The following is a 16,811-nucleotide window of genomic DNA, read 5'->3' on the forward strand; positions in this document are numbered from 1 at the left end:
TCTGTGGGCAGTTAGAGTAGAGAAGGTTAGCTGATGAGTAATCCACTGTTTTTGACTAAAGTTGTTATAGTGCAGCTAAAGATTCTTGGAGAGAGTGAAGCTACCACGTGGAATATAATTTCTATATATGCTCTTGTTTACATGTAATAGTTTTGTACATTCCAATCCTATGCAAAAATTACCGCTTATTAGTAAGGTACAACAACATGTCCTTTACGTAAGCGTTGGTTTTCTGTCATCCATACCTATGCAATTCAGTGCCTTGAATGCTAGCTCTTTGCATGTTGCTGTGCTTGAGCTTTTGTATTTGTTCCCTTGATTTTTTCAGGCCTGCAGTCCAACCTATGTTCTGTCCCCAGCATAATCTAAATTTCTGTTCAAGTAGACTTAATGCTGTATGATACTTCTTTCACTATGGTCTCTATTTCTTCTACTTTAGGTTAAAGATTTCTTAATGAAATCTTTATTATGATCTCCCAATCAATAAATTGCCCTACAGTGAAACCATTCTGCTTTTAGAACAGTGTCAAAATTGGTTTTTGTTGGAAGGAATTTGTCTATTTTACACTCTAGTTATATTATTGTTTCTGGATAAATCTTAAACTATTCATCTACCTATTTTGGGTGTATTTGCAGAAAAATGGGAAGGATGCATTGCAAGCACGAGGCTTTATAAGACTAGGTACATCTGAGGTCTGCCTTTGTTTTCACCTTAAGGATGTTTTTTCTCAGCAGTTTTGTGCTTTAGAGAAATCAGAGATACTGGGTAAACAGGATGGGTGCTTTTCCATGGCATGAACTGCTTAGTTGTCTGTGTTACCTTGTTTGATTATCTACATACATCTATAGCACACAGCCCAGAGTTACATGCTTTGTCATGGCTTCTCATTTCTAGGACAAGACACTGAACTCCTTTTGTACCTGCACATATGGGCTCTTACTRTAGTTGTCATAAAGCGAAGCAGGTTATTAAAGTGACAGTAAATCTTAGCTGCTAATCTGTTTACCTGGATRTTTCTATTTTGCCCTTTTATAGAGAGGTTCCATAGTAGAATCTTGTACAAAAATACACTTGTGTCGGATACTTTGCCAGTGCTATTTTTAAAGGTCTTAGCTGAGGRTTGTCATTTGTATATTTAACATCCTAGTACATAATTGAGATGGTTTAAAACCATGAGACTGCACTGCAGTTCTTTGAGATTATTCTCTCTTTCCTTGGGAAAAAAAAAGAGCTATAACACCTTTCTGTTCTGCATCTGATACTTGTTTTTCTTCATAACTGAACATGGATACATGTACAATGGTCAATCATTTCAAAAAGTTGCTTGCTTTGTTTTGCTTTCCTTTTYAAGATGAAAATACTGAATGAAACAGAAATTATATTTTTACGTTAGAAATAAGCCATTTAGTACAAAGTGATTCCTGATCATCATCCCTTTTCATTGTACCAACTGAAAATCTTCCAACAGTGATTAAGGTTCTGATTTTGCATCCTGTTGTATTCACATATATTTAAGTTGGATTTCTTTGTGTATGTCAGCTCAGCTCTGGGTTCTAGATTAGAACAGCTGGTGCAGAAGTCTTCATGAGGAGTCCTTGCATTATCCTGATGAGAAACTGCTTCAGCAGTCCTCAGTTCTTGCTCCTGAGATGCAGGTTCCCCAGAAGGTCAAGACCACACACGTGGAGATTCACCAGTCCGAGACCTTATGTTTTAGGGTATTTATCACTTCTTTGGGTGGWCCAAACAGATAGAGAATAACTGTTTCTTCTTCTTCTGTTTTTTTTTTCTTTCTTTTTCTCTGTCCTGTAAATGGCAATACAATCTCAACTAATCCTGAAATTCTGTGAGCTAGAAAGTTGAAGGGAATTTTCTTTCTTCTGGGTCTTCTAGTCTATACTGTTGCCCTTGCCTGCCCTCCCTCCCAAAGAACAGCTATTATCATCTGGAAAAGACCTTAGTAAAAGTCAGAGTAGAAAGCTGCAGAAGATGCTTCTGTATGGACAGTTGAATCTCTYCATGCAGAAAGATTTTTTTGCTAAAGTTTTAGCCTAAAGCAATGTTCACTAATGCTATTTTTTCCTACATAGCTTTAGTTTTGTGGACTTCTTATCTATCTCTTCACATATGATTAAGAATGTGAAATATCAAATTTAGTCTTAGGTCAGTTTTATGGTTATCTGGAAATGAATTTCTGAACAGAAAAAAAACCCCAGGGTATATCTACTAGGATATGTATTTTGCAATACATCATTCTGTTCTTTTCCATATGAGAAGAAGGCTTTCTAAATGAGACACCAAGATAAGCCCAGTTTCAGCCAATATTCATAATAAATGCTTTAATGACCTGTACATATTGTTGTACTAACACAGTAGGGACAGATGTTTATTCTCTAGTCACCTRCCATAATGCTTATAGTCAACTACTTTTACAAATCTGGTACCTGCTCTAATTATTTTTGTCTTGTTAAGCATTGCATAAATGCTATGTTTATTTATATGTTCCAGTTAAGCAACTTATTAGGTGAGCAGCTCACATTTCTTAGGATTTAGCTTTCAAAGGACTGTTCTCATTATTCAGAGTTCTTGACCCATGTTATTTAATGTAGTCTTCAAAGATCTTAACAGAAACTTCATAAAAACTTGAATAACTAAACCATTTGACTAACAGTGGAACAATTAAAACATTTCCAAAAAATGACAGGTACAAATTTCATTTTAATCTTAAACTTTATGAGCTTTCGTTCTTCTCTTCAGTGAGAATATCTACTTCAAACTTTTTCTTCAAGTAGCATATTAAAAAAATTAAAACTCTGTGAGGAACTGTTCATCAGATGTGAATCCATGGTTATTTGAAATTTACTGGTTGTGTACAACRTGGTAATAGAATTTTCCATTCTTTGAAGCATAGTTATGTTGTGAAAACTGACATTGTAAAATGGCTTCTTCATTGTCTTACACTGACTCAAGAGAAGTGTGTTACAGTCTAGTACTGAAGCATGTATACAAGCAATAAAGGCTATGTGCTGGGGACTTAAGCAATGATTTTATTGGACTTCAATCCCTTTTCTCTCTCTTTATTATGAAACAGTAGGGTGAAATGGACAGAGGATTAGAAACTGGCCATTTATAAGACACATGCGTGTGTGTCTGTATACTCACACATATGGCTTATTTTAACTTCTGTTATGTGAGAGTTAAGCTCTCATAAACTGGTTTAGATTTTATTTTTTAAGACTTTTTTGGTTTGAGTGTTAGTTCACTTGAAAGGGCTTACTTCTGTTTAAGAAAAAAAAAATATTCAGCTGAAATGTGGCACTATTTTTATGAGGGCTAACGAGTGTTTTTAGACAAATCAGAAACTTTGTTCACTTGGTCTGTGGCTGATTCAGGTGCACTGTTATGACAAGGTATTTTGGTTTTGAATATACACTTGTATAYGGAGATCCTAAACTTTCTTCTCTTCAGTTTTGCACTCTTTTGATGTGTTTCACACTGTTTGTTATCTCTGTCTGCAACAGAACTTAGTTTGTTGGCAGTTGGAGGTAAATAAACTGTGACCTCCCTTTCCTGGATAAAAAGGCAGAATGAAAGGCTGTTGCTCGTGCTTGAGAGGCCCATTTCACACAATTTTTAGTTGTATTACTCAAAGAACAGACTTATAATAGGTTAGTAGTTTATATGCTTCTATGCCGTTCTTGTCGTTAATACCAAACAAAACATAAAAGAGACCAGATCTAGTTCTGGCTGATGTGCAGTGGCACCTGGTGATTCCAATAACCTCTTAGCTGTCACACATAAGTTGCTTTATTTGGATAAAATGTTGATGGCGCATCACAACTCAATGCTGAGATTAAACTGTGTAGACCAAATTCAACTGCATGTGGGCAGCAGACTGATAGAAATGGTAAAATTAAGACCTTAAGGCGGGGTAACAAATACTGCCTACTGATTCAATAACTGGACAGAAGAAAGCAAGCCTTCTTCTTGATCTTTGTAGCAGCAGTTTTAACATGGAGGCTGGTTAATACGTCATTTTCTCCTTTCACCATTATTTTGTTCACTGGGGCACAATTTCTATTTGCATGGGAACTTCTACTTTCTGTAGGAAGGTGCATTATAAAATGTCTTCATCCTGGGTAGTGGGTTAGAAGTAAGAGGGACAGTAATCTTCCTACTCTTGTTAATCGATGAAATGAATTTTTACAGCACCATTGTTTTCATAAATTGCTATTAACAAGTAATTTCCTAATGATCAGGCTGTGCTCTGACAGCAATTGTTGTGGTTTATGTAAAAAGTACAAGGATAAAGCTTACTCATGTCCTCCTGAGAAAGTGTAATGTTTAGCTCTGCTAAGACAGCAATAAAAGAAGATTCCGTAGAAAACAGGGACGTCAAAGATTAAGCAGAACAGGGGATTTCAGGTGATGGTCCAGAAACGGTGCCTTGATTCCAGCTCATAAGGAACGGCCTCTGTGGTGACTGGGTTAACTAGGCTGTTAACATCTGATGTAAAAATATTACTGTATGTGTATGTGAAGCAGTGTTAAGAAATCTGCCTAATGTAACAACTAGAAACACCAATATGTACTACTGTATTTGAAATGAGCACTAAAGTAAGAGAAATGGGAGGAGAGGGGAAACTATGGCCATAGACAGTCAGCAATTTATAGCAACGGAAAGAACAGCAGTCACAGGTGATACTTCTTCCTAACAGCCTCCTGACTTTCTGAATGGGTTCAGTGCTCAGGATTCCTGAGCTGGATGTAGTTTTCTGCACTCAGACTTGATAGGCTTTTTCTTCATGAAATTGAATTGGACATGAATTGGTACATGAACTGATATAAACCTTTATTATTTGCAGTATCCCTTGGCAGAGCAGTCCATGAGTTGGCTACCTGTGGCATGAAAAATCAACTCCTTTTGTTTGTTTTAATCCTGGCTCCTGATGACAGTGTTGTTCGGTGCCTGTTGGGTAAAGTGCTAATTTTCATCAGCTGAGGATCTGACCATTACAGGTTTTTAACTACACAAAAACAAAGCTGGTATGTCCAGTGATTCAGAAACATCTCAGCTGCAGCCAAACGAAGTAGGTGAAATGTCTTGGCAATACTTTGCACTGTGTTAGACTGGCATTCTGCTAGGAGAGTCTTATAGAGTGGATTTGGGAACAGTAAGCACAGCTGATGGCTATGCAAGCTAAAACTTCGCTCCCTACAAAATCTCTCATCACTTAACTAGCTTTTTTTGTTTGTTTGTTTTTGTTTTTTGTTTTTTTTTTTTGTTTTGGTTGTTGTTGTCTTTGAATAAATCATTGTCAAAGACATATTTGTGTCTGGTTTACTGCTGATATTATGTATAAGGCTATACAAGACAAAAAGCACAGGCAATTTTCTTGGTCCCTGTATAAGAACTACTATGTTTTGATTGCTGCTATTATGTGTTTTATGTAAACTATTATTGATAACGTTGTAGATTTTCTTGGACAATTATTATGCCAACGTACAAGGCTTCACAAACCAAACGCTTTCAGGGGGGAAAAAGTTGGATTATTAGAAATCCTTTTACATGTCTTTTTGTGACAATTGGTAATCAGCAGCATTGCATTTCAGTACTTAAGGACTGAACAGGAAACCCAAAATTATTTATTCACAGAAGCCATAGCAAATTTTTTTAGTTTTTAATTTCTAAGAAAAAAAAATAAATATTTACTTCTCCTTGTAAATTGTTTTTACTTCAAGCAAGACAGCAATTTCTAACGAAAGCCTTCATGCCAAAAAAAAAAAAAAAAAAAACTCCATCTTTCCAAGGAGTTTATTGTTCAGAAATAGTATGTTCCTTGGGAAGACACTAATATTTGACTGATGGCAGTCCCAAAACTAGCAAAGATGAATGCAAGCATGTTCAAGCTTGGAAGGAAGATCTTCCATGGATGCCTGGGACAGAAGGAAAAATTAGTTTCTGATGTGTAGGGGAAATTACAAAATTTGATGATGACATCTTGCTTTTTACCCTTTGATATCTTTAATGTCTTTTCATTAATATGTAAGCCACTAACCTTTATTCTACAGGTGAGATAGCAGATGGAGAGATGCACCATGTTGCATGGGACCAAGGTGACTTTTTCTGGCAGGAGCAATTCCTGCCTGCCTGCAGCCTGTGCTGTAACTGGAAGCTTTGGGAACGTTTCCCTCCCGCCCACGCAGGGTAGTGGGTGCAGGGCCCATCACCGTGGAAGAGATGGTGAAGACCTAAGCAACAGGGCCGAGTGGCTGGCACGTTACAGCCTCTGTGACTCCAGTGTACTCCATTTCATTTCTTTATTTTTCTTCGTAATCACTCTGCTTGGGAAGAATTTAGGTCTCTGAAAAACATTGAAAGGCTCTTTTTGTGTGAGCAGCAAGACAAAACCTAATAAAGCATGAGGAGGATTTTGGTGGTGAAAGCCACTTCTGTTCCCGGTAGTGAGCTGATTGGTTGCTCGGGATGTTTGCTGTAACCTGTTACTTTCTTCAACAGAACTGAACTCTTGCATAAATACTCAGAGCACAGCTCTACCTACCACGTTTTGCTGTTGGCTTCGGAGGGCGCACATCCTTCCTCAGGGCGAAAATGTACAGCCAGTGAGTATTCCTACGGGCTTTTCTCTACGGGAGCAACTTAATTATTGCTATGACTGTGTGAATTGTGCTACAAAAGCGTGTGCGGAGTACTCAGAGGTGCCCACCTTGCTAGGTGCTACAGCTGGAATAGGTTTCTGTTTCTGAGGGTTGCTGGCTGCTGTGCACAAGGATCCAAGGCAGCYGCAACAGATTCGGCCTCTTTAGAAAGTGATGCAAGTACATAAGATGCAGGATTATCTGGAGAAGCTTATACTTTAAACAGAAGATAACGGTGATGAGCAAGGAGGGAAAGCACCACTACGGCACGAGACTAACAGGCTGCACAGACCAACCAAGTGTCTCAAATGCTAGATTAGCTGAAAATTCAATTAGTACAGCCGTGCTGCTGAGGAGTTAGCTGGTTGGCCAAAGGGAGGAGATGAAGGCAGCTGTGACAGGCCAGCAGCCCGCCAGCGCCGAGGAACAGGAAAGGGGTGACCGCCGCAGCCTCTTAGGGAGCGGCTGAAGGCCCGTAGCAGGCTGCTGTGGAGTCCCCAGCAGTTTTGTCTCTAGACAGCAGTGAGGGAAGGGGTATTTTCAGCTGCCTTTCAGCCCCGTCCCAATGCGAGTGGTAAAAAGTGTTGTTCCCAAAAAATGTTCTGAAGWCCTAGAAATGCCTTTCCTGCTCCCCAAGTTTCAGGCTCACACTGTGGAYAAGAATTGCACAAGAACCAGTTTTCTGAGGAACAGGTCAGCAATCTCAAACCAGAGTTGGGTGACCAAGGGGGATAGGCTTATCTCCGTGGGGCTTGCTAACACTGGCGGACAGCAGTGCTAAAAAGGAGGCACGGGATCTGCTGCAACTTGTACTCAAGGGAGAAGATGATTTTGAGCTGTACGGAGTAGTGCAGTTTGGAGGTTGAGGGTCAATGCACCCTGCTGGGAGCAGGGGGAGAAAATGGCAGTGGTTTTCTGTGTGYGCAAGTTTGTGCTGCTACACTCTGAACAGAGAAATGGCCCGGGTCTGTGAGGGGGTGGGCTGCCATCCCAGTTGCAGGAGATGGTCCATCCTTTTGAGAAGGACAGTGTACAACCCAGCCTATATCTGGTGTGTCTTCATGTGCTTTGCAGTAGACTAAAACTGAAATACTTCTCAGCTTAAGTGTTCAAATACAACTGGCTTAAGAAAAGAAAAAAGAAAAACAACTTATCAGAGACCTGGGAAATAGAAGCTGGATTTTTGATTCTAAAGAGTCGACCTGCTTCCTGGTGTTTCAGGATCGCCTGAAATTGTGCGTTGTTGCATTCTTTGAGGGTGTTTGCCTTGTTGGAGACAGGTCAGCAGGGGCTAAGGCACTCAGTGTCCTGTTATTTCTCATTCATCTGCACACTCAGCCTCTAGACATGAACTATTTGTGGTCTGCTACAGCAGTCTCTCAGAGCCTTTGAAGCCTTTCTTCTCACGAAGCCTAGTGCTTCTCCTGCTGATTTGTCAAGTTCTTTGCAAGATGCAAATGATTCCATCCAAAAGCAAAATCCTGTTGCTCTAGTGGGTTCCCAAAGCTCCTCAAATCAAGCTGATTTCAAGGTCTCATGACTCTTTCAGAGTTGAACACCCTGCTGGAGGGTACAAGAAGCTCTTTGAGACTGTGGAAGAGTTGTCCTCTCCAGTAACTGCTCACGTCACAGGTTTGTATGGTCACGCTAATCTCCTTTTGTGCTCTTTCCAAGCCCAGCTTTTATTCTTAGAGCATGTGGGTCACCAGCTCGTGGAGATGCTGGAGGTCCTAGAGTACAGGGCTGAAACGTGGGGCTGCCATATTCTGGAGTAGAGGAAGTACAGCTTGGTGTGGGATCTCAAGACTTTTCAATGCTGGATACCCTCTGTTAGGTCTGTAGAGGAAGAAGAAAGTAAATTTCAAAGGGCTCCTAAAAATACGTGATCTTTTGTTTAAAAAAGTTTAATGACCATGGTATAAAAATAAAATAGACTAAWTAATTTGAATTTGTATTCTTGAAGTTGTATTCTTGTTGTTACAAGCAAAACTATGGTCTAATTTGCTTTTTAAGCACAAAACTATATTTTTCACAGGTAGGATTCCCACCTGGCTTAAAGGAAGTCTTCTTAGGTGTGGACCYGGCTTGTTTGAGGTCGGTGCAGAGCCATTTTATCATTTGTTTGATGGCCAAGCACTCCTTCACAAGTTTGACTTTAAGGAGGGGCATGTTACATATCATCGAAGGTATGTGGAAAATTTTCAAGCAAAATAGGAAACATTTGCTGACCTGTGATGTGTTGGGGCCAGATCCTGCTGTCTAGCACATGGGATGCTCTCACTGACTTCAAGTCTGTGCAGTTACTGGAAGAGTTCTAACAGTGAGARCATTAGAAAGCGCTGAAAATAACTGCAACTTGCTTGTATTTAGCAGATACAACACTTTGCGTTACATTTCCATGGAAAACATTACATGGATTATATTTTTCAAAGATTACAAAACTCTTGTTTTATAGGTGAGAAGCTGAGAGCAGAAACGATTGTGGCTACAGTCAGGAAGTGACAGAACTACAAATTATTCTGAAAACTAGAATGTGTTTTCAGTTGAAAAWTGTGAGCTACTGGTTTTCAGGTCTTTGGTAAAGAATAAATGGATAAAATATCATATTTCTGATCAGCTTCAGGTGTAAGCTGATCACGAGTTTCCCTGTGCTCCTGACTCAGCAGCTGAAGAGAAAAAGCAGGTCTCAGGACCAGGCCTGCCCTAGGTGTAGCATGACGTTCTTTCCCAGCAAAGTCCTGGGGTTTTGGGTCTGCAGTCTTTGAAGGTCTTACAGACTTCATCACAAGAACTTTTTCAGTTTAGTTATATGGCCTGCTCCATTTTTATGATGCTACCAGTAAGACTCCTTCTCTTTCTCACCTTCTCCAGGTTCGTTAGGACTGATGCTTACGTGAGGGCAATGACTGAGAAGCGAATTGTGATAACGGAGTTTGGCACCTACGCTTATCCAGATCCGTGCAAGAATATTTTCTCCAGGTACCTCAAGACTATTTAGAAGACTTGCTGCAGTGATGTGTTATGTGATTTCTAGTTTCAAGAAATCCCTGACTATCTGTTGATTTTCTTTGTTCAGGTTTTTTTCATACTTCAAAGGTGTGGAGGTCACTGATAACGCCCTGGTTAATGTCTACCCCATTGGTGAAGACTACTACGCATGTACTGAGACCAACTTTATAACCAGAATTAACCCAGAAACTTTAGAGACAATTAAGCAGGTAGGTGTCTGTACTTAGTTTCTAAAAACATGGAAGAGTATAGCTGGAATGAAAACATTTAACAGCCTTTTACTGAGAGGCAGGTGTTTAGGATTAATGGCAGAGATATGATTCAGACACAGCAAGCAAGCCAGAAGTTTTTATGAGAGCAGAGTCCAAAGTGAGCTTGTAAATGGATTTCTACTGCTGCTCTAATTCTGCTCTAAGTAATATTTAATTCGGAGGCTATGAGGGGTCCATKGTCCATATTCTCATACTTGGATTGAGACATAGGTTATAGTTCACAAACTGAAGCCAGGTTATAGTCCAAGTTTAAAAGGAGCTGCCAAAATAATTAGAGGGCTCGTACTAGATTTTTAATGCTGACTTAGCTTCAATTGAAGCCAAGCATTGTTTAACCTGGAGAACCATGTTTAAGGTAGAATATGTTTTTCAGAGCTGTTCTTTGATTTATTATCAAAGTTCAGTTTATTGAACCTTTCCTTTTGGACCCCCAAATCCCGATCCTCCCGCTGTGACAAAGTAAAGCTTGCTCGACTCTCCCACCAGCTCTTCAGCTCATCAGCTTTGCTGATGTTTCCTTTTCACAAAACGCATGATGCTCTGGGCTAAGAGAAGAACTTGCCATATACAGAGTAAGAAAGCATCTGTCTGTTAAATCATAGCAGGAGTGGATAACTTGCAGGCTTGTGCTGAGGGAGCTCGTCATTCTCTGTGTCTTGTTCTCCAGGTGGATCTCTGTAAATATGTTTCAGTTAACGGAGCGACTGCTCATCCGCATGTTGAAAATGATGGTACAGTTTATAACATTGGCAACTGTTTTGGAAAAAACTTTTCACTTGCCTATAATATAATACGGATTCCTCCGCTTCAGGCAGGTCAGTTAATCCAACTTCTGAATGAACTTCAGAAAATCATGTGCTATAAATTTCCTGTTCTTCAGATCACTTTTGTTATCAAGTGTTTTTTTCTTTTAATTTCATTAGCTTCTTTTAATTAACAGAAATGTTATCTTTAAAACAACTATTTACATTACTTCTGCATCATAAAGTTTCTTTGTGTTGAAGGCAGAATTTTTTTAAGATAAACATCAGTAATCAACCAAAGTAAGTATGGATGAAACTTTCTCCGTAATTGTTCAAATATCATCATGTTCCAGACAAGGAAGACCCAATAAACAAGTCTGAGGTGGTTGTGCAGTTTCCTTGCAGTGACAGATTTAAACCCTCTTACGTTCACAGGTAATTTTTCCACTGGTCCTATAGACTGAATATGTACGTCCATTAGCAGCAGAGAGAGATGTTTCTTACAGTAAAACTCTGACTTTGTGTATTATGTTCACATGTCAAAACAGCAGCTTTGACAAATGAGTATTTACTAATAGCATACATTTTTTTTTATGCGTATACATGAAAGTATGGACACACCTGTACAAGGTTGGTGGGGGTTTTAGCATGTTCCATTGAAATGGCAGGCAGAACTTCTTCTTGCATGTAACAAGCAACTAAAATTGAGGAAGTTACCAAAATCAGGATGTTTATATTGCTGTTATCTTAAGCTACATTCTACATACTGCATCCAGTGCTTAAAATAAACTTTCGTACGGTGAATGAACATGTGTTTTGCCCAAACTAACCACAGTGAACTTGATGTGCTCCCCCTATGTTTCTGAACAGCTTTGGACTGACCCCAAACTACATAGTGTTTGTTGAAACACCAGTGAAAATCAACCTGCTCAAGTTCCTTTCCTCCTGGAGCCTTTGGGGAGCCAACTACATGGACTGCTTCGAGTCTAATGAAACTATGGGGGTAAGCTGCGTATCTTGCCAAAATACTATGATGCTGGGCAGTCGATCTTTGGAATTGGAAGGTCTGTCGTATTAATTTCACCTTCGTTACTTGTAATTCTCAAACAAAATGCTGCTTGCTTTTTAGGTCTGGGTTCATGTGGCAGAGAAGRAAAAAGGAAGGCTCCTCAATATCAAGTACCGGACTTCTGCCTTTAACCTTTTCCATCACATTAACACCTATGAAGATAATGGATTCCTTATTGTGGATCTCTGCACCTGGAAAGGGTGAGTATCTGCAGTGCTGTTGTGGACTGAGTCTAGGGATGGCCAACGTGGCAGCGCAGAAGCAAGAACTCCTGTGGTGCTGCACCTCTCCCCACACTCGCTGGCAGTAGCAAGYGGACTCCCCGCAGCCAGCGTGCAGTGACCCTGACTGGTGCACGTGAGCAGATCTGCACAGCGGCCTGTGTCCTCTGGAGACTCTCCCCTTTCTCCATGGGAATTGGCACCCAACAGTAAGGCGGAAAGCAGTCCCTCTTTCAACTGGTTTAAATGTTCCCGCTTGTTATCATTTAGGTTAGATAGTGTGCATGTTACCAAGATGTGTGGAAAGCCTGTTTTAAACTGATTTTCTGAGATTTTTCCATCTGCCTTTATCTTTAATAGATGTTAGTGACTACCGAAGTGCTGACGCTGTTTTAGTCTCTGGCATAGCAACGGGCACAGTCTRGTATAGGTCTGAATGATGCTTTTCACATAAACACTGCAAGAAATCTGGCAGTCCTATGGGCACTGGAACGAGGCCTCCAAACACCACAGCCGCACTGAAACTGTGATTACCCTGCTTGTCCTCACACGGCGCTGGGGGAGCAGGCGCTGAAAACGAGCAGTCCTTGGGCTCCTCTAACGGAGGGGGGTAACGCACACGCGTAGTTCCCTTCTGCCAAAGAGCTAGAGCAGGACTCGTGCCACTTGATGGCGGTTTAGGAAAGAACACCTGCAGTTGAAACTCCACTTCTGGTGCCATCTCTGTTTTGTGTCTATGATCCTGTTTTTGTACAGGTTCGAGTTTGTTTACAACTACCTCTATTTAGCCAATTTACGAGCAAACTGGGACGAAGTGAAGAGACAGGCAGAAAAAGCCCCTCAGCCTGAGGCCCGCAGATACGTGCTGCCCTTGAACATTGACAAGGTAACAGTTCAGCTCTGCGTGCGTGGAGCTTCAAACAAACCTCTGCAATGCTGGTGTCTGCATGACTCGCCTGCAGAGTTTATTGCAGAGTATAACCAGATGCTCCACCTGATTCAGTTTAATTCAAACACCCCTTTTATTTGGGGGTGGTAGGTGGAGCGAAGGAATCCTTAAAGCATGGATCTTCACAGAAGCTTTTGATTTTTCCATAGCTTATCAACAGTATTGCATTCTATTTCCCATATGCTACCTTACAAATTTGAGACTATGGGATAGCARTGATTTATAGAGGGTGCAGAGGGCTGCAGACTGGCAATTTTTCTCCTGGAGYTCCTCACTTAAGTGAACAGAGAAAGGAAGCAGTTGCAGCCAGAGCATGTGCTTAGGTCCATTCCCAGCTCATGGTGTAAGGTCCATCAAACAACTGGCCTGATGGAAGCCTCTGTGGCTGAGAATTTCTAGATGATTTCTAGTTATCCCAGCTGTTGTTGTCCTCCTCTTCCTCCTCCTGGCTGATGAAGTCTAGCTGGAACTGGTGATGAGCTGGCAAACACAAGGTTTCAGCACTTTCTGAACTTACTGCTTCTCCTCTGCCCACCTTCTCCTCTCCCTGTATCAGTCCCCTGAGGCGGGAGTACCAAACACTGCTGCCCTTGGTCTGGGTGCTTTTGGAGCTTCCTGTGCTCTCGGTCCTCAGCCAGGGAGGGGCAGGTAGGGGTGAAGCTGCTGGTCGCATGAGCTGGTTTTGGAACAGCAAAGCTGATCGAGCAAAATGTGCAACTGCATGTAGCAGCACTTAGTTAACCTCCAAATATCTCGGTGAGCAGAAAGGCACGTGCCTTCGTCTAGTTTCTAATCGAAGGTAAGCACAGTGAAGGCTGCAATGAAGGACTGCTTTAGGGTGATGGACAGGCATTCTCACGACAGCTCCTCTCCACTGAAAGCTAACTAAGAAAATGGAAGCAGCCGTTTCTCACAAGTGTACTATAATTTTGCGGCTACATGAGGCTTTGCAGCACRTTGTGAACTTTACTGCTTAATGAAATTTGCAATGGTTCAGTGCAGATGGCTAAGAAAATGAGTGCAACCACTGTTCTTTATCTTGGCTCTCTCTCTTTGTCGCAGGCTGACACGGGTAAGAATTTAGTTACSTTGCCCTATACAACAGCTACAGCAACTTTGCGCAGTGACGAGACCATCTGGCTGGAGCCAGAAGTTATTTTCTCAGGGCCTCGCCACGGTAAGATGTTAACTCTGATTCTCAGCCAGAGGCAGTAACAGTAGCTTCAGCAATCTGTGCCCCACTAATCCTAGTGCATATATATGTATTTCTGTAGCCTTTGAGTTTCCACAAATCAATTATAAGAAATATGGCGGGAAACCATATACCTATTCGTACGGCCTTGGACTGAATCACTTCGTTCCAGACAGGGTAACTATTAACAAATGGGTGGGGCACTCTCTYTTTTCTTTTTGATGAGCTTTTAGGTTCAGGACAAGCAAGGATATTTACTGAGATGAGGKTTTTTCATCTTGTTTTGTAGCTTTGTAAACTAAATGTTAAAACAAAAGAGACCTGGGTGTGGCAGGAACCAGATTCATACCCATCAGAACCAATCTTCGTTTCACATCCTGATGCCTTGGAGGAAGATGATGGTAATAATGGGTTTTATTTTTTGTCTTTTAATTATTTAGTATTTTATAAGTTTGTGTCTCCTGGCCCAGTGTGCGCTGTGCTGAGTTTACCCAGATAGCACCCGGAGGAGTGTGCGTGCAGGAGAACTTCCAGATAGCTCCCAAATTAGATGTATTACTTACTGTAAAACTGTGGGGAAACTTCTGAGAACACAGAAAAACTAAGACTAAATGAAAATAAAGAGGAGCTAGACCTCAAGGCTTAGGTGGTCTGTTGTCCTCATTATCCAGCCTTTCCATCAGGAGTTACAGTATTTAAAGAAACCCAGATGGTACAACTTTGTAAAATTAAATCTCTCTTAAGTCAGACATGTTTTTATTCCTACTCCTCTTCCTGGTGTAGGAGTGGAGTGACTTTAGTCTTTGTCACACAAGGACACAGAATTGTATTCATGCCAAGCACTGTACGCATTTCTTCACGCATCCTCAGCTCAGAACCGATTTTTGAAGGTGAGCTGCAGGATTTAGACTGAAACAGTRTCCACCTATTCCCTCAGCTCCTCATTTCTGAGCAGGGTAACATTAAGCTGGGGGAAATCTTGGCTCAGCTGAAGTCAAGAGCAAACTCACCAGTATATGTGGAGCCATAATTCAGTATACTCCGTTCCCAGCTGAAGGGAGTGCTTATGCAGGTGCTTAAGTTCCACTGAAGCTGAAAAGATCAATGTATGTTCTTAGCTTTCTTTAAATGCAGACAGAGAACAAGCACTTTAAGAACAGGCTTAGGGCCTTTTTAGCTTTTTAACTTCATGGGGCTCAAGCGCCTGCACAGGCACTTTCCCAAATCTAAATTAACGCCAGGTTCCACACTTGCGCTTCCACGCTCCTCCCCAAGGCCCTGTCTGACGCTGCCACGGATTATTTTGGGTGGTGACTCAGCCCTGGGYGCCAGCTTAGGGCATGAGTAGCGGTTCTAGCTGCATGACTGAGGCAGAATGCAAATGAGTGAAGGGAGCTGACGGCAGTCACAGGACGGCGATCCTGTCTCCTGTTTTCCTGCAATGACTGACCAAAAGATTACGCACAGGAACAGAAACCCTAAGAGCTAGAACGTCCCACTTCTTCTGTACGAAGATGCTGCTCCAGAAACAAGCATCTTGGCACCCAAGAAGCAGAGTTTGTAAAGCAAATCAATCCTTTTCTTTCAACTTTTAGTGTGGACAGATTTGATTAAATTCCAGTAAGTGACATTTGTCAGAGGCCCCTGCAATAGCTCTTCACAGCTGCTGCTCAGACTGTGAGCATCCTGCACAGAGCTAGGAAGACACTATCGGCACCACACAGCCACAGCACCTCTGGCACGCAAGGAGAACGACAGCAAGAATTTTCAGTACTATGAAGGGGCAAAAATAACTGAGACGTGCTGGGGCCCTGTGTGTGCGAGTGGTTACTTGGCTCGGGGAAAGTCCAAGCAAAGTCCATGACGCAGGGCCAGGACAGACCTGTTCCTTTTCTTGCCGACCAGGGGTTGTGCTGAGCATAGTCATCAGCCCCGGCGTGGGGCCGAAGCCTGCCTACCTGCTGATCCTCAACGCCAAAGACATGAGTGAAGTCGCCAGGGCTGAAGTGGAGATGAACATTCCCGTGACCTTCCATGGACTTTTCAAGAGAGCGTGACTGCTGCCTGCAACATGTTGGCTTGGGTTTCTCCTGACTTTGAAAAGGTGGAGTCTCTATTTACAAACGCTCCAATGACCTAAATTTCTTCAGTATTTTTTTTAATTTACATGGTTACTTAATTGTTTTAGTTTCTGTGATGATTCTCTAAACTACTTATTCTAAAATACAGATAGCTTTCATGTGTACCCTTTGATATAATTTTAAAATGTGCAGTGCCAAGAATTACTCACTTAACACAAAAGATTAAACTTTGCAGCAGAGTGGAAGACGCATGAAATAGCACAGTGTAACTCTGTGTTTGTCGGCATGGTAACATGAAGTAGAACAGACTACCTGCTCCTTCTGTTACATGCTTTAAATTTTATCCTGTGTTGAAGTGTTAAGGATTTAAACCACCTCCTGGTCACTACAGGAGTATTCTCAGAGCAATCTGAATGGAGCCATGATAAAACCTCCCATCTTGTTCRTTGCCCTTCCACAGCTCTTCTGCAAATCCAGACTTGGCAATCAGGTGCTAGGTCAAAGGGGTTGAGGCAGGCGGCATTTCGTCTGCTGTCAACAGTTACATTCCTGAAAGCTGCTACTGCCTCAATAGAGTAATAGCTTCTGTGCTAAAACTTTATTTCTCTTGTCAA

The 16,811-nt window shown here is 41.5% G+C and overlaps 1 protein-coding gene across 1 annotated transcript; it reads left to right on the top strand.

Moving 5' to 3' along the window:
* Positions 1–6,614: 6,614 nt before the first annotated feature.
* Positions 6,615–16,714, top strand: RPE65 (retinoid isomerohydrolase RPE65). Its single transcript, XM_085306369.1, has 14 exons — positions 6,615–6,625; positions 8,211–8,293; positions 8,697–8,847; positions 9,533–9,640; positions 9,738–9,879; positions 10,610–10,757; positions 11,039–11,120; positions 11,556–11,688; positions 11,815–11,954; positions 12,732–12,861; positions 13,987–14,101; positions 14,199–14,293; positions 14,406–14,517; positions 16,022–16,714. Exons 1-14 carry the CDS (start codon positions 6,615–6,617, stop codon positions 16,171–16,173), a joined length of 1,602 nt encoding a protein of 533 aa, XP_085162495.1. The 3' UTR covers positions 16,174–16,714.
* Positions 16,715–16,811: the final 97 nt, after the last annotated feature.

The sequence above is a fragment of the Rhea americana genome, unplaced genomic scaffold, assembly GCF_003343005.1.
Source record: "Rhea americana isolate MKP2758 unplaced genomic scaffold, rheAme1 scaffold_239, whole genome shotgun sequence".
In the NCBI taxonomy this organism is placed as follows: Eukaryota; Metazoa; Chordata; class Aves; order Rheiformes; family Rheidae; genus Rhea; species Rhea americana.